General features: G+C 38.3%; 1 protein-coding gene and 1 long non-coding RNA gene across 2 annotated transcripts in view; one reads left to right on the forward strand and one right to left on the reverse strand.

Annotated features, from left to right (window-relative positions):
- The window catches only part of LOC107674652 (dedicator of cytokinesis protein 7-like), a 56068-nt gene that overhangs the window by 4426 nt on the left and 33238 nt on the right, over nt 1-18404 (reverse strand). The window contains 25 exon segments of the mRNA XM_016468692.1: nt 206-331; nt 796-810; nt 2211-2342; nt 2493-2636; nt 3432-3624; nt 3710-3810; nt 4204-4277; nt 4280-4349; nt 4449-4601; nt 6292-6426; nt 6539-6635; nt 6837-6921; nt 7009-7135; nt 7841-8023; nt 9375-9523; nt 9713-9882; nt 10823-10962; nt 12378-12545; nt 12911-13024; nt 13200-13340; nt 14346-14441; nt 14645-14731; nt 16833-16934; nt 17633-17805; nt 18163-18327. Of these exon segments, the coding sequence (XP_016324178.1) occupies nt 206-331; nt 796-810; nt 2211-2342; nt 2493-2636; nt 3432-3624; nt 3710-3810; nt 4204-4277; nt 4280-4349; nt 4449-4601; nt 6292-6426; nt 6539-6635; nt 6837-6921; nt 7009-7135; nt 7841-8023; nt 9375-9523; nt 9713-9882; nt 10823-10962; nt 12378-12545; nt 12911-13024; nt 13200-13340; nt 14346-14441; nt 14645-14731; nt 16833-16934; nt 17633-17805; nt 18163-18327 (3140 nt within the window).
- LOC107674653 (uncharacterized) lies at nt 11661-15383 on the forward strand. The gene is made up of 3 exons (XR_001632522.1): nt 11661-11747; nt 12361-12369; nt 15373-15383. It is a non-coding gene; the product is annotated as an uncharacterized LOC107674653 (long non-coding RNA).

Here is an 18404-nt window from a genome sequence, read left to right on the forward strand (position 1 = left end):
GTAAAACAGATCAAATAAAAAAAAAACTTAAAAATGTTAAATGAATATTTAGAATTATAATTAATTATTAAAAATGAAGTGTAAAAATTTAATTACTACTAATTTTATTAAACATAATTACTTCTAATAATAATAATAGTTGTTATTATTATTAAAATATAAATATTGTTATTTTGATATTAGCACTCCAGACTTAGAAACAAACCTCCAGTCTATGTGAGATCTCGGCTAGTTTGGTGATGGAAGGCTCTTTATAGACAAACTCCTGCTCATCCAGATCGCCAAAGCGGCATCCATAAAAGCCCACACGGAAGTAGGTGCCAAACATCCTCTATGCCCTGAACATTTAGGACAGGAACAATTGAGATGCATGTAAGAAGAGAGAAGAGCATGGCATGTCACATAAAAGCCTAAATAACATAATTTTCGTCTGTTTCAGCCACATCAGGCTTAAAGGCACAACACTGATGGCATGGAGGATGGGTTTATGGATCTGAATGCATGCACATGTGCTCTAGGACAACACTGACTTTTGCCATTCTTGTGAAATGGCCTTACATAAATGTGTCAGAGACAGTGAACCTTACAGAGGCATGGAACAGCTTGAATTTTATGTTTGGTAACCAAGTTCATGTTCACTCACCAGGAAAACATCCAGACCGCACACGGGGAGACCGATGGAGAAATAAAAAGAGATAAAGACCAGAGACAGTTAGTTTCTGTGTGGGAGAAAATTCCCTCTGCAACATATGGTACTGATAAATACTGAAGCACAGTGTGATCGATCAGCCATACCTCCCATCCTGAGCTCTGTGTGCGGACACAGCAGGAGACACATCATCACCGACAAGACAGAGAAAAGACATCAGTCAAACATCTAAACCACACACACAGAGCTTTACACAACAGCTCAGCAACTAATGTCTGTGGTCCGGATCTCGGCACAAGACTGGCTTCATCCTGAGCACAAATCATTTAAAATTCTCTTTATATAGCTACTACAGCTGTGAAATACAATTGCTAGTTTGGTACAATAAATTATTATTAACTTAATAAAATTAAAATACAAACATACCTGCATAACATCATAAACCGTAGAAACTATGATTTCAATCATGACAACTCTCGGAACATTTTAGCATGGTGATAGATATGACAATGTTAATGTATTTGGTTGAACAGATCTGCTACGCTGCTGCTGTTGGTTATTGCGGTAGTTGTAGATTATTGCTGCTGCAAGCAAGTACAGGAACTTGCTACTGCCAATGCATATGGCGATACGGTGCCGTGAGTATTTAAGACATACTACTGCTGCACAAATAGCATATAAAATAACCCATTGGCTACATATGCAGCATGAACCAATCAGCTTGTGCCAAGTCATTTAACTCTCTGAATATCATCAGTTACATTAACAACCCGTCAGACTGCGCCATCTAAAGTTTCATGTCAGCTTGTGCCAAGTCATTTAACTCTCTGAATATCATCAGTTATGTTAACACCCCGTCAGAATGCGCCATCTAGAGTTTCATGACTGAACTATATATTTAAACAACTTTAGAGTTCAAATAATACAAGTTTTGACAAAAATAAAAAGTTATGTAAAATGATAAACCTCACATATCAGCCCAATAAATGATTATTTAATTGGTCTGAATACAAACGGCAGATGTAAATTCAACTAAATTTACTCTTTGACAGCAGGTGGTGCTTTTGTAAAAGCAGAAATACAGCTGTTACCCCTGTATACAACGCAGAGCTGCATTTATAAACGCTTTAATAGGCATCATACAGAGGTAAGATATTACACTTTCATATAAGCCTCCCCGAATGAAATTCCTCAGATGTGCACAAAGCACACAAACGGCCTATTTCAAATGTCAGAAAGGTGAATTTCACTGAAAGGTAAAGAGTTTGCAGGTATTATGAAATTAAATAATTATAGGAAACTATCTATGATCGCATATTTAAAATCGGGAATGCAGAATTCTCCCATGAGCTATTCATGTTTCAAGTAGTGCTTACATTTAGAAGCTGCTGATAAGATCAGGATATACTGTATGTAACATGATTAATGGAGTGGAAAATACTTTTTTAATAATGAATCAGCTCAATGATTTTTGTCCAGTAGCCCAGTTTCACCTAATGCAGAAACTTATTCATAATCTAAAAAAGTTCAGCTCTTTAACAAACTTCCCGTGTCAACAAACCGGATTGTATACTTTGTTGAAGGCATCCTGCAGCTTGCCGTGGACAGAGGCGAGCTTTTTAAAGTCTCTGTTGGCCTCGTGAATGGGACAAAGGATTTTGTAGACTTCGTTTATGGCCTCGTACATGGCAGCCTGGAGGAGAGACAGAATCTACAGTCAACCTTCAGTTAATAGTTAATAATCCCATAAAAATGTGTGGCGCTGGCTTGGATACGAGTCTAATCCCTTGGATGCACTCAGTTTCCATGACTGTGGGGGGAGTGATGTGACGTGAGCTCTCACCATGTTGAACGAAGCAGCTGCATGCTCCAGAAGTCCCACGAGCCCAGACTCACTGAAGTACTTCCCTGAACAGATGCCCTCCTCCTCTGGGGACAGAATATCATCAGACACCGCAGACTCCTCCAGCACATTGGACGAAATACTCTGTGAAACAATCCACAAAATGTATCATCAATTCTTGTAAAATTTTAATCAAATGAGCAAAGTGTCCAGTGAGAATGTGCTTTACATTTGCATTTTCAATAAATTCCTCTCAGTATACAAAATATTACTTACTTATTAAACTTTATTCAAATGTATTAAAAATTTTCAATTGATTAAATTTTATATTACTTCATTAAAATGTTTTAAATGATTTAAAATGTATTAGTTAAAATGTGTACAATTATTTTACATAATATAATGTTTGCAAATAATTATGCTATTATTAGTATAAAAAACTACTGTAATGCTATATAAATAAAATTTTTATTGAGTAAAATCACAAAATACTTCATTTCAAACTTTTCCAGACCTGACTAATAAAAAAAAAATAATAATAAATCCCTGATTTTTCATTCGTGGGAATGATGAGATGAAACAACCATTGTGTATATACTATTTTTTTATAGCATTATTTATATACTATTATGGTATTTCTTATTATTTTAAATGAGCTTTTACTGTTATATTTTCAGTTTAATTTTACTTTAAGTTTAAGTTTTAGTAATTTTGTTATGTGCTTTTTCATTTTCATTAGTTTTTTTTTATATTCCTACACAGCTTTAATTGATTTCATTTTTAGTAAAATTTGTATTTCAAGTTAAACTTCTAAACACAGGAAGTGTCCTCATAAACCATGTTTACGCTGTAATACCCCATGCCTTTATACACATTTGTGTCCTCATAAACCATATATTCAAACACAAACACACACACACACACACACACAGGATCTACCTGGAATGACACACAGCCGATAGGGAGGTAGCGGCAATCTTCAAGCATGTTGAGGTACTCTGCCACCAGGGCGGCGCTATGCACCAGGCAGTGTGCTGCCTCCGCGTGGTTCCCTCTCTCTGAGTGCTTCCCTGCCATGTTCTGCAACCACGTGAGTCTAAGATCTGGAGAGTTCTGATAGCCCTTAGCAATCCTACACACAGAGAAGAGCCGTGTTTAAATGTAGCACACGAGCCACATTAAATGTCCTTTGGTTTTTATGATGACAAAGCACTGACCTGTACATGAGGTCTATAAGCATCTCTGGGTCCTGCTGGTGCTCCTTCATCTTCACAGTGTCAGTGAGAATCATGTGGAGATTGAAGACGAGATCCTGTACCTACAGAGATGACAGAAGAAAAGTAATAAAGAGTATTATAGTTTTTGTTACTATTTTGAATGAGATTTTATTTTGATATTTTCTGTTTTCACTTTAATTTGAATGGTTTTTTTAAGCATTTGTTGTGTGGAAATGAGAAATGCTGCCTTGGCAAATAGCTGAAAACAATAATATGTTTTATATATATTTTGTTATTTCAGTTTATTTCAATATCAATGTTTTATGGTTTTAGTTGTCGATAATAACCCTGAAGTGACCTACTTTACATTAGCAGATATAAAGTGTTTATCGATCACTAAAGGGCACAGTAGTGGTGGATGTTGGGTTTTCATCCGCTGTGGGATTCAAACCAACAACCTTTTAGCTACCAGCTCCGATCCAAGTGTTTGATACCTGCTCAGGGAAGGGGGAATCTCTGAGCTCCAGGTCATCCTCGGCATATGTGAGAATAGTTTTTAAAGAGCGTCACTGAACTTCGTCGAGGTACCCACGAGTGAAGACAGAGACATGGTGACCTGCATTTTCACACGGGCGAAATTCTACAGAATAGCAGAGAAGACACAGGATTTAGTTGATCATATTTATATATAGGGAAAGCTGAATCAAGGATAGGAGTTTAATGTGACATTGTGCCTTACGTTGCCGATCTCAAAGTTCTGTCTCATGAGCAGGTAGAGGGAGGCGCTGGCGTGGCTGCGTACGGAGCTCACGCTGCTGCTGCAGTGACGCAGTAACCGCAAACACAGATCTGCACAGAGCTCAGTGTCCTCCTCAAACAACATCTCAGGGAACTACAGAAACACACGTGCAAAGCTTAGTTTCTTCTACAATTTCCTTCGTGAACTATGTAAAATATGTAAACAAGGCTGACCTGAACAATGAGGAAAGGTCTTAAAGTTTTAAGTTGGTTTATTTAATGACAATGATTTTGAAAATCATTGAAAATTTGAGTGGCACAAGTCTGCAAAATCTCAGGGGCCATTTACACGACAACATTTTCAGCCAAAAACAGGAAACTTTTTATGCGTTTTGCCTGTTCGTTTACACGACAACGGCGTTTTGGGGACTGAAAACGCATATTTTTGAAAACGGGTTTCAAAGTGCAAGTTTTTGAAAATGCCACCATTGTCGTTTCCGTGTAAACACCCAAAACGGGAATCTTTGAAAACGGTGACGTCACACGCGTGCGTAGTACGTGTTAGGTATGTAGACATGCGTAGTACGTGTCGATTTTAAAGGCAAGCGCGAACAAACATACACAACAATGGCGGAGTACATGGTACTGTTGTTGCTGCTCAAGAGTTTGCTAACGCTTCTTCAGCAAAGTGTGGATTTACTTCACCAATATTACAGCCAACAGCAGAGACGCATCATATACAACATATAATCGTCACTTCCCTACAGGTACTGTTTACTAATAAGGTGACAGCGCCAACTACTGGCCTGGCATACGTAATACAGCATTTTTGGTCGTTTTCACGGATATGCGTAAATGCGAATCGTTTTGAAAACATTGTCGTGTATACGTGAAACTTTTAAAAACGCAAGGGAAAAACTTTTCCGTTTTTGACTACATTGTTGTCGTGTAAATGTAGCCTCAGTGTAACAATGTAAGGATGTTGTCTGTGATCGCCAGGATGTTTCTATATAGTTTCTACTGTGTTCTTGTGTTTTTCATTAGTGATGGAGTGACAGTAGTTATGGAGCGGGTTTCTTTAATGGGTTTCTTAAGTTCAAAAGTTCACTACAGTTCAAAAGTTTCAGGTCAGTAATATTCAAAAGTGAGAGTAAACATACACGTATACATGTTGTTACAAAAGATTTCTATTTCAAATGATTCTGTTCTTTTGAACTACAGGATTTTTTTTAAATAAGAAATGTTTCGTGAGCAGCAAATCAGCATATTACAATGATTTCTGAAGGATCACGTGACACTGAAGACTGGAGTAAAGATGCTGAAAATTCAGCTTTGCATCACAGGAATAAATTACATTTTAACATATTCAAATTGAAAACAGTTATTTTAAATGATAATAATATTCACTTTTATAAAAAAAATCACGGTTTTACTGTATTTTTCATCAAATAAATGCAGCCTTGGTGAGCAGAAGAGACTTCTTTCAAAAACATAAAAAAATCTTATCAACCCTAAACTTTTGAACAGTACTGTACATGTAATACAATTTAGTGATTTTAAATAAGATCTAAACGAACACTTATTTTATGAATTTTACACAAAACCCAAATGAAACTATTTTAGGCATGCATTGATATGAAAACTCTGGCTAATAACAATAAGCTGAAAATTATTTTCATCAAATAACCAATAACCAATAAATGGTTGATAAAATTATATAATGATATATAATGATATAATTCTATAATATTATGTCAAATTACCCAAGTGCAGGACGGCTTTTGCACCAATGTTCAGTACTCAGGGTTAGGGATGAACAAGCACTGTTAACAACAGACACAAACCTTGTAGACCAAAGCTCTCTGAGTGCTGAAGCAGTGCTGCAGGTAGAGGGCACTCTGGTTTCCTGCCATACTGTGGAGGAGGACTCTCAGCACACCAACCAACACACTCTCCTTCAGCTCTGACATCACCACCGTCTGATGCAAAAACATACACAAACACTTATGAACTATGCGAAAATGACACATGTCGTAACACATGGTATTTGTAGTAAATGCATTCAAATGAGAGGGACAAAGTCTACTTTACTTTGACAATGATCTCCAGTGTGTCCAGGGCTATGAGAGCAGCTTCTGTCGCCAAGTTTCCATCCACTACCGACTCCTGCTCCACCTCTGCTTTGGTCCTGCACAGAGACAGTGTTTACAGTAAGCTATTCATAGTGCCCATGACACACACACACACACACACACACACACACAACTGTACATGTGTGATTATGTGCTTCATTAAGTCAATGGACAGCTAGAGCAACATTATTTAGTTGTCAGTGAACGTGAACAGCAACGAAAAGATACTCAGTAAGAGAAGAGGAAAAAAGACACACTTGTCCACTCTGTCTGCGTTCTGTCTCCAGTGAGTGACGTTTTTCCTCCAGCGGACGTTCTCCTGACCTCCATAAGGACTGCGCTCTGAGGAACACACAGGAACAGAGATGAATGACAAATTCAATGGTTTGACATTTACTCGCACACATACCAACAGAGCACCTGTTGTACCTCTGCAGCGACGGACCATCTCCTGTCTTGCTCCGATGGTGCCCAGTATGGCCTCCTCCAGACGGGCCTTCATGTCCTGAGACTTCTTAAAGGTCAGACTGTTTATCCTCTGCAGGGCTTTCTTCCCCTGAGAACAGGCACAATGAAAAGGATATACAAAAACATGTTAACATGCAACACAAAAATGCACAATATAAAGTATAAATTCCTGAATGTGTCAGAGGACTAGGTGTAACATAAGAAGCGACTTCCAAAACTCCAGTTCCAAGTTATTTTTCTGAATTTTAAAGAGGTCATGCCATATTTTTAGTGTATTTTTCCCCTCAGTTCAGCCAAATATAGGTTTAAACTGCCACATGCACAACACAGCCTCTTTGTAAATAATTACATTGTGGAAAAAAAAAAAGTCGAAAGTTGATTGCATAGATCTCAAACTGTGAGAACATGTTTTATATATTGCATTTTCAAGTTCTAAAACATTATTTATTAAACTATTTATTTCAGTAAAAAATATTGAATATAATGTAATTCTTGCAAATAAATATGGTACTATTAGTATAAATAATATACAGCCCTGAAAATGTCTTTAAAATATGTAAAATTCCCTGATTTTTCCAGATTTTAAAAAGTGTTCGGAAGGATATGCATATCCTTTGGGAGAATATACAAAGTGTCAAGTGCAACATGATGTTTGATTGGCCTGCATTTTACTCTTATTGCTCCTTTGGTATTTAAGATAAAACAGGATCAATCCTACTATCTCACTGTGACTGGATGGGCCATGTTTCTAAATATCAAAGAGTCATTACTTGAGAAGGGCATGTGGATGTACCTTGTATTCGAAACAGGACAGACAGAGGTGAAGAAGATCAAGCAAGCGGTTTATTTGTGGCACAGACAGGTCTGAGACCCAGCGCTCCAACAACCCTGCGTCTGCATTCTTCAACACCCACAGAAAACAAACCAGCAGCGTCCTGCTGCACTCTGCAGAGAGGGTGCTACACTGACGGCCAGCCTGACGAAGAAAAATAACAAAAACACATTTGCACTACACAAATACACTCATACAGACAAAACACAACAAAGCCAACCTGCTTAGACCACATCCGGCAGCCTGTTTGGGACAGACATATACAGAGGATGTCCTTACACACCCATATGTATAATAAACACTTAGACAAACATGATCCTCATTTCCTCAGCCATACACAAGCCATTAATATTTACTAATAACCAGGAAACCCTGTTGTACACCGTCAGAGCAGAGAGTACACCCCTCTAGTGGTGGAGAGCAGTACTGCTGCCAACAGAATGGACAGAAGTGAATATGAAGGGCTCCTCTAGTGGTGCTATTAAGATAATGCAGCTGTGAGGGAAAATTCCAAAAGTCCATGCACTATGTATGACAAGTAACTCTATTTCTGTTGTTTACCCTTTCTATTTATTCCACTAGAGCAACAGCATGGGGAAAATATGTAGAACATTTATGTGCATAAATATAGCTTATTTCTAAAAAGTAAGAAAAATATTTTCTTATTTTGGGGCTTTAGATAAAGATGAAAGTACTTTAAAATGATTAAGGGAATAGGACCAGGGCATGTTGCAGGCCAGAATTTTCTTATTTTGGGGCTTTAGATAAAGATGAAAGTACTTTAAAATGATTAAGGGAATAGGACCAGGGCATGTTGCAGGCCAGAATTTTCTTATTTTGGGGCTTTAGATAAAGATGAAAGTACTTTAAAATGATGAAGGGAATAGGACCAGGGCATGTTGCAGGCCAGAATTGAACCTGCATTATCTGTATGAGCACCAAGGCTTAATATGAATGGGTCACTGCCACAGTTCTCAAAATTTGGTGTCAGTAATATTTTTTGAAAGAAATTAATACTTTTATTCAAGAAGAATGCATTAAATTGACAAAAGTTACATTATTATGTTACAAAATATTAAGTGCCGTTCTTTTTAACTTTCTATTGATAAAAAAAAAAGTTTCCATAGAAATAAGCAGCACAACTGGTTTCAACATTGATGATAATAATAAAGGTTTCTTGAGCAGCAAATCAGCCTATTAGAATGATTTCTGAAGGATCATGTGACACTGACAAGACTGTAGTAATGGCTGATGAAAATTCATCTCATGACTAAATGGCATTTTACAAAATATTAAACTAGAAAATAGTTATTTGAAATTGTGATAGGATTTCACAATATTACTGTATTTTTGATCAAATAAATGCATCCATAAGAGACTTCTTTCAAAAACATTAACCTAAATATACATTAGAGTTCAAAAATGTAAAAATTCACAACCTTCATTCATATTCGTAACATGAGTTATTAATAGTGGTCAGTGAGCAGGTACTCACCACTGAAGGCAGAGTGAAGGGGTTGGCTTTGGAATGGGGGAGTGGTGAGCCAGCTATCGCCATGGCAACAGACTGGCTGATGGTGCTGTTGTCTGGGTCGTTATCGTCGACGAGCGCCGAGGCGTGACGTACACGCTGTGGGGACGTGTCTGGGACATACAAAGGTGGAGAGATACAGATCTCGGCTGAAATGGGACTTTTGTTCAGTTTTTAATGACTCTGTGGAGCTCTGACCTTTGAAAGACTATTCAACTCATAAACAAAGAGTTTATATAAATAACCGAAGAGATAAGCAGTCTGCTCTACTGTGGGCGCTCGGCTCACAGGGTCTCACTAACCGGTGAAGTCGTGAAGCTGGGCCAGTGTCTCCATGACGATGGGGATGAGTGGCAGGTAGAGCTGGGCGATGTGGGAGCGGACCTGGGAGTCTGTGTAGCGGGGGTCCGCGTCGTGACTGCACAGCAGAGAATGCAGCGCACTAATGGTCTTCTTGTGTAGGAAGAACACACTGAGAAAGACAGAAAGAGGTGTGAGATATGATTTGAGGTGTTGGAATCTTATTTATAAAAGCAGTTCAAAGCTTTTTTCTGTGCTAATTTAAGAGCGAAATTTAAAACTAAATGGCTTCAAACATGGTAAAACATGCTAATACTTCAAAAACAATTCATTAATTTGTAATTAGACAAAGCTGAACAAATATTTCCTTCCCAGAGAAATATTTGAAGGTTACATGTTATTGATTTAATTTAATACCATTAATATTCATATTAATATTTAACTTTTTAAACAAAAGAGTGTCAGCATAACAAAGGAGTGCATCAGCATATGTCCTTTATGGCTGGAATACACTAAACAGATTTTATTTGAACAGATTTTGAAACACTAGACATCATACACTTGTCGACTTTGTAAATGGTTACAGAGAACAACCGAGCATCATACAAAAAACGAATTACATAGAACAATGTGTTCTAAAATTGTCTTAAAATATCAAACATGACTGATATCCTCATATTGGATGGAATCACAGTCTGAAGCTAAAAAAAAAAAAATGTTTGTCTATGCTCATTATACACTACGTGATTTTCTGTGAAATCTGCTCAAAATCCGCAGACTGACTTTGACTTTCAGCAAATAGCATTGACTCCAGATTGCAAATCGGGACAAAAAACATCAGGCAAAACTCATGTACAGTAATGTATTTCAGCCTTTAACTATGGTATCAAAATTGGCATTGTGAACTATGAAATTTCACCAGTATTGGTACTGATTTCTAAAATTTTGGGAATTTTTACAAACAGATTTGTTTAATTGTGTATATTATAAATCAATATTAGCCTATATTTATTGACCATAAGATGAAAGAAATCAGCTACTGACTTAAGCTGAAAATGTCTGTGTATCGCTAGTAAAATACTTGAGTGTGCGAGCGTAGGAACGTTTCTCACCCCTCTCCATCTGGCTCGAGGATGAGTGACAGTTCAGCCAAAAGCAGACCAGAAAGAAAATGCTGCTGGCGGAACGGCACCGACAGTTCGAACATGCTGACCACACCCTGATCCAGAACATGAGAGGAGAACGCTGAGCTCTACAAGAGAACACAGAAATGTCTGCTTCACCATTGCCATAATAAAGTGAAGTGCAATTCAGTTCCTAAGAGGATTCCACTGAGTGTGTCCAGCTTGATATAATGTGGTTGTATGGCAGACAGACAGCAGACAGAAACATAACATCCATCATGACAGGTTTTAAACAGGTTTTAAACTCTACAGCGAGAAACTCTCCAACGCACAATTACAAACAAATCAGGAAACTCTACAGCACTGTAGAGAGAACCACATCCCAGAAAACTGAACTTATCAAGCTTGAGGAGTAAAGTAAATCTGCTTAAGTTCACCCAAAAATGAAAATTTGATGTTTATCTGCTTACCCCCAGGGCATCCAAGATGTAGGTGACTTTGTTTCCTCAGTAGAACACAAACGAAGATTTTTAACTCAAACCGTTGCAGTCTGTCAGTCTTATAATGGAGGTGAATGGGAATCACGGCTTTGAGAGTAAAAAAACATACACAAACAAAACCAAATTAAACCCTGTGGCTCGTGACGATACATTGATGTGAAAAGACACGAAAGATCAGTCTGTACAAGAAACTGAACAGTATTTATATCGTTTTTTTTACCTCTGATTTACTGCAATGTCCGAACTGTCCTGAGCGCATTCGCGTCTTCTTCTTCAGCCTGCGCGTGACGCATCTTCTTCTTCTTCTTGCTTTACGGCAGATCGCAGACTTATAAGTGCATTACCGCCACCTATCTCTCAAATGCACCATTGACACTCGTAATTGAGATTGTAGCTAGAGTGTCAATGGTGCCGTGATTCCCAAGTTTCTTGCACAGACCGATCATTTCGTGTCTTTTCACATCAATGTATTGTCACGAGCCGCAGGGTTTAATCTGGTTTTGTGTATGTTTTTTTGACTCTCAAAGCCATGATTCCCATTCACCTCCATTATATGACTGCCATCAACGGTTTGAGTTAAAAATCTTTGTTTGTGTTCTACTGAAGAAACAAAGTCACCTACATCTTGGATGCCCTGGGGGTAAGCAGATAAACATCACATTCTCATTTTTGGGTGAACTATCCCTTTAAGTATGCTTATTAATAATCAATATATTGTAATTAACAAATTGTACATTTTTGTTAAAGTACTAACACTATTCTTCAAAAGCTTGGGCTTAGTAAGCTTTTCTGCATTCTGCAATAAAAGACATTTATAATGTTACAAAAGATTCCTATTTCAAATAAATGCTGTTCGTTGAACTTTCTATTCATCAAAGAATCCTAAAAAACATGTATCATGGTTTCCACAAAATATTAAGCAGCACAACTATTTTTAACACTGATAATAAGAAATGTTTCTTGAGCAGCAAATCAGCACATTCGAATGAATTTTGAAGGATCTTTTGACACTAAAGAGAGAGTTAGAGTGCGTGTGTGTGTACCTGAGAGGTGGTGGAGGATGTGGAGGGTGAGGGCGATGCGGGGGGGCTGAGGGTGGCGCAGGGCAGGTTCAGGGTGACGTAGTGCTCGTGACTACAGACGATCCGTATGAAGTCCATCCTCAGCGCTGTCAGAGAGCTGGGGTTCTGCGCTGTGTGGAGCTTATTAATCTGAAGACACAAATGCACCAAACTGTCATTTGTCACTAAAGGTTCTAGGATGAATTCACAGCTGTGCCTCATCTGCATGTGTCTCGTTCACTAAACCACTTGCAATCCATGTAAACCAGGCACTGTGCGCTAGTATAAGAATTTAAATGTATTGTTTTTGGTGCAAACACACCTCCTTCTTATGTAAATAAGGCTTTTTATAGTTTATGTGTACAAAGTCTAGTGATCATGACAGCAGAAATTCATCATATGATGACCAAATTCTGGAGAAGAGCATCATAACCAATCATATATTCAGACTACGCTATAATCAAGCACACTGGGAGCATTTTAAAATGTGTGCTTGTGTGTTTTTGTGCATGTACCTGTTTATAATATGAGCGGACGAGGTTGAAAACAAAGCCTCTGTCCATGAGAGACAGCAGGTCATTGAGGAAAAAGGCCAAGCTGCTGTTTAACCTCTCCACTAGCTCGACATCCTGAAACGCACACAGATATTGGTTTAGACAAAGATAAGCATGCTTCCTGTTGATTCATAACAACAGTTAACAGTCATAAAACGGAATAGAAACCACCATAAAGTCTCAAACATCCCCATATCTACATAAGGTCTGTGTTCCTCCAACAGTAAAAGGAGATCTGCTGCTCTTTTACCTTGTGATATCTGCTGGCTATGTCTGCACTGATGGCACACACTAAGGCAGCAATGTCATCCACAAAGCGGTCTGGGAAGCGCTGGCGTCGGGGCATGTCCAGGCGTGAGGACAGGAACAGATGATGGGACATGCTCTTCACCTGTTATCACACACAGGAAAATAAGTGATACCATCTGAAGCTATGATTCTGCCTTACAAAACTCACCAAACACTAGGTTTTTAAAAACCTACATGTCTAGAAGTCATCAAAAATAATTCAGTCATATACAGTCATTACTATATGTGGAACTATTAAAGGGACAGTTCACCCAAAAATGAATTTTTTTTTTTAAATGACATGATGGTGAGTAAATGACAGCATTTTTATTTTGGGTGAACTATCCCTTTCAAAGACATTTAAAAAACAATTTATATTCTACAGAGCCCCGCATGTGACATGCAAGTGAAATCAGTAAATCGTGTGCACAACATGATAATTTGTTCTCTCATTTTACTAAACTCATTCCCTCGTTTCAAGTAAATCATACACACAATATAATAATTTGTTCCCTCAATATGATTTAACAAAAATGTGGCCACGATTTCGCAAAATGAGGGAACGAATTCTTATATTGTGCACACAATTTAATTTAATTAGGTAACAAATTATGATGTCATGTGCACGATTTGCAATTTTTTTCCTCCATGTCATGTGCGGGGCTCCATAATATTCAGTATTATTATCGATTGGACTGTACTAACACTATCAGATGAGAACTGAATTGAGCTGGATAATGACACGAACTTTGCAACACTGATACTGTTACTGAACTGAATCAACATTGACTTGAGCTGAATAATGGCACTATTGTCTTTTGTAGCTGCTTTATAGTTGAATTGAGTTCATTTCATTTCATACAATGAACTTTGCAACAGTGACACTGATATTGAACTAAATTGAGCTGAATAATGACACCATTGTCCTCTGTAGAGCTGCTTTACAGTTTAAATTATAAATTTTACAACATTTAGGTCTACATTTATTACCTCTTTTATTACTGTAAAGCTGCTCTGAAATAATCTGCATTATATTAAGAGCTACAGAAATAAATGTGACTTGAGTTCAGTTATTGATGTAAATGTAAAAGGTTGGAGGTCAACTGACCATGAGCTGGAAGAAGAACCAGGCCTGCTGCAGAGACGCCTCTCTCACGGTACTGGAGCTCACCACCCACTGGAGAGCCAACTCTTCATGAAGTAACTGAACGCAGAGCATTTTTACAAAATATACATAGAGAACAAGCACACACATGCACAATGAAGGCAGATTACTTTGAAATAATAGTGATACGTGTGCATGAACAAGATAAAGTGGCTCAATGAATGGGTGAGTACATAAATGAGTGAATGAAGAAACGAATGAACAGGAGAGTGCACGGGTGAGTAAATGAGTATGTGCACTACCTTCTTGGCGATCTGCCTGGAGGGAGGACAGAGAATGGAGGCAGTCTCGATGAAGGCAGACATGCGATTACAGGCACGCTCACTGGCCTGCAAACCAGTGAGTGAACACAGAACAATGGTGGTGATGGTTGGTGTTGGTGGTGATGATGATGACGACAATGAAGGTGATGACGAAGAATGGAAGACAGAAAGAGAGAAAATGAGGGAAGAGGATAAGACAATGCCTGCTAGATACACCAACCCAGATCCTTTAAAAAAAATCGAAATAATCAAACGGTATCCATGCTATGTTAGGGATAATGCACAGTCAGCCGGTCATCTATGCAAAATAAACCCTGACAGGGTGATTGAGGTCTGAAATCTTTAAGGGGGTTATTTTGTGGTTAACTGACTATGCACGAAATAAATCAAATAATGTAAGGGAGGATCTAAGCATATTGATGTGACACTGTAGTAGTTAATTGAATTGGGTGCAACATTGCATATGTAAACCTAGGTTTTATTGTTCCATCACTGCAAGACGAGGCACTGTTGTATTGTTGGTAAATAGTCTTCAACCAAGTTTTCCTCTGACTGACAGGGGCAGGAGAGGTACAGCACACAAAGGAAAGAGAGATGAGTTGGTTGATGAAGAGAAGGAGGCACACAACACACACCTTCTACACAAATGATCACGCATCCTCAGGCATAAACACACATACATAAGAATAAAGCCAAATGGACAGCAGCAAAAGAGCTGGTAGAAGATTATGGAGTATGATTACAGAAGTAATACCAGAGTGAAGGCAATGAGAGCGTATAGGAGGATATGGTGTAGGGCTGAAATACTGGGACTCAACATTTTAGCATATAAAAGTTGAGAATGAGGGGAATTTGAGTGTAGGAGACAGTAAAATAAATTTGGCTAGAGTTTAAGACAAAAACAAGTCATGTTGGGTTAAAGGTTTGAGACAGTGACAAGAAATGGCAGGGTTAAGGTTTTGAGAGTTAATGTTAGGTTAATTAAAACAGTAACAAGTAATATTACTGTTAAGGGTTTGAGACAGTAACAAGTAACGTAGGGGTTAATGGTTTGAGACAGTAAAAAGCAATGTTATGGCTAAATGTTTGAGACAGTAACAAGTAATGTTAGGGTTAAAGGTTTGAGACAGTAACTAGTAATGTTAGGGTTAAAGGTTTGAGACAGTAACAAGTAATGTTAGGGTTAAGTGTTTGAGACAATAACAAGTAATGTTAGGGTTAAAGGTTTGAGACAGTAACTAGTAATGTTAGGGTTAAGTGTTTGAGACAATAACAAGTAATGTTAGGGTTAAAGGTTCGAGACAGTAACTAGTAATGTTAGGGTTAAAGGTTTGAGACCGTGATAATGAAACTTAAGGTTAAATGTTTGAGAACATAACATGTAATGTTAGAGTTAAAGGTTTGAGACAGTAACTAGTAATGTTAGGGTTAAAGGTTTGAGACAGTAACTATGTTTGAATAAAAGATTTGAGACAGCAAGAAGTAATGTTAAGGGTTTAAGACGGTGATAAAGAATGTTATGGTTAAAAGTTTGAGACAGTAATATGTAATGTTAGGGTTAAATGAGATGGTAACAAGAAATGTTAGGGTTGAAGGTTTGAGACGGTAATAATAAAGCTTATGGTTAAACGTGTTGAGACAGTATTAAGTAATGATACTGTTAAAAGAAGAAATGTTAGGATTAAAGGTTTGAGACAGTGATAATAAAGCTTATGGTTAAACGTGTTGAGACAGTAACAGGTAATGTTAGGGTTAAAGGATTGATAAAGAAACATGCAATGTTAGGGTTAGGGCAGTGATAAGGAATGTTATGGTTAAAAGTATTACTTCTGTTAAAGGTTTGATAAAGTAAAAAGCAATGTTAGGGTTAAAAGTTTGATAAAGTGACAAGCAATGTTAGGGTTAAAGGTTTGATAAAGTAACAAGTAATGTTAGGTTTAAAGGTTCGAGATGGTAACAAGCTGCGTTGAGGCTAAGACCATAACAGATCATGTTAAGTTGTATGTTTTCAGAGAGTATTAGGTTGTAGAGTTTGAGATGGTAACAAATAATGTTATGGCTAAGGGTTGATGTGGGGTAAAAGGGTCTGAGGCAGTTACAGGTTATATTATGGCGTATGGTTTGAGGCAGTAGGGAGGGACATTAGGGTGTAGGGTTTGACTGGCACCTGCTTGAGCTCACAGCTGGAGTTGGGGTTCCGACGGAGCACAGCCCTTGAGCCCCCTGGAGCGTAAGCAGAGTTTACCCAGGAATGTGAGCGGTCTATCCCCTGCTTATCCACCGACGACACAAACACACACCACAGTGCAACACAGGTGAATGCAGAACAGCCACATACAGGTGCCACAGGGAGGGGACGAAGTGCAGGAACAATAATTAATTTAGAGGAGGGTGGGGGACAAGTCAGTGGCACAGTGAAAGAGGGGAGAGGGTAGGAACAGCAGTACCACAGCAAAAAATAAGCACAATTATTAGCAGAGCAATCAACAGCTGCCACAGAAAACATCTCACAGTCAATCTCTGAGCCTGAAGCTCCAGCACACGACAGTAAGAGTAGGGACAGCAACTAACTATTTAACGATTTTGATGAAACAGTTTTAATCTGTTAATTTCACAATCAAACAAAAATGCAATTTTTTCAGCATTTATTTTTAATAGAAATAGCTTTGTTTTGCAAAGCAATGTCACTGATTAGTTAATCCAATTTGTTGTGAAATATCTGATTCTTCATTATTAGATTTGATTTTACTTGATTAGTTTTCCCCCCAGATTTTCACCAACAAAAGAGAAAACAGAAACTGACTGTTTAAAAGACAACAACAATAACAGCAACTATCACTCAAAGTGCTTCTTTTAATACTCTGTTCCTTGTAGCTCCCTAGTCCAAGTAGAAAACAACACTGGATAGAGTGGTCACACTGCAGTAACTTGAACAACCAATCAGAAGCCAGAGGAAGAGCCACCCACCTTGCTGCCGATGATTCTCTGCACCTCCTCGTCAGGGGTGGCTGGTGTTGAGGCCAGGTCGGGGTTGGAGTTACTAATGCTCTTGGAGCGGGACAAGAGCAGGCTGCTGGGTCTTGCCGTTGCCCTAGAGAGCGTGGCATACTGGATGGGGAGATCATACGATGCAAGTCCCACTGAAGGAGGAAGTGGGATGCACTCAGTGTATGAACATAAATAACCATTCTGCTCTTGAGATCAAATGAGAGTGAGTATAAATGTGAGTGAAGCAGTTACTACAATAGATAAACACTGAGCCCCAGAGAAACTAATCAGCACAGTTTAAAGGTTAAATAATGTTTACAGTTTTAGCAACAGTTCAATAACTCAAAGGCACACGAAAGGGCATTTTCAAGACTTAGTCACTTCCAAATTATTCCAAACCCTGACTATTTTACTTCTTCCATGAAGGATGTTTTGCATTATGTATCTCTCAAATCTCACACTTTAACATGACATATTTTTGTGCTTTGTGAGCTGTATTTCTCACTCACCAGCAGGGGGAGATACAGGCTCTGTTGTGGGCAGGTGGAAGCAGTAGTGGATATAGGAGGACAGCAGATTGTTGCGGCCATGATGGTCCTGGTTTCCCTCCAGGTTCTTGTGGATCTGGTTTACCAGCAGGGCCATGGCTTCAAAAGCAGCACGGCCAAGATTTACTGGATTTGGAGGAATGAGAGGAAATGGATTACACAAGCAAACACCAAAAAATTTGTGTGTAACAAGTAATATTCGT

Source organism: Sinocyclocheilus anshuiensis, unplaced genomic scaffold, assembly GCF_001515605.1.
Source record: "Sinocyclocheilus anshuiensis isolate Anshui unplaced genomic scaffold, SAMN03320099.WGS_v1.1 scaffold152, whole genome shotgun sequence".
In the NCBI taxonomy this organism is placed as follows: Eukaryota; Metazoa; Chordata; class Actinopteri; order Cypriniformes; family Cyprinidae; genus Sinocyclocheilus; species Sinocyclocheilus anshuiensis.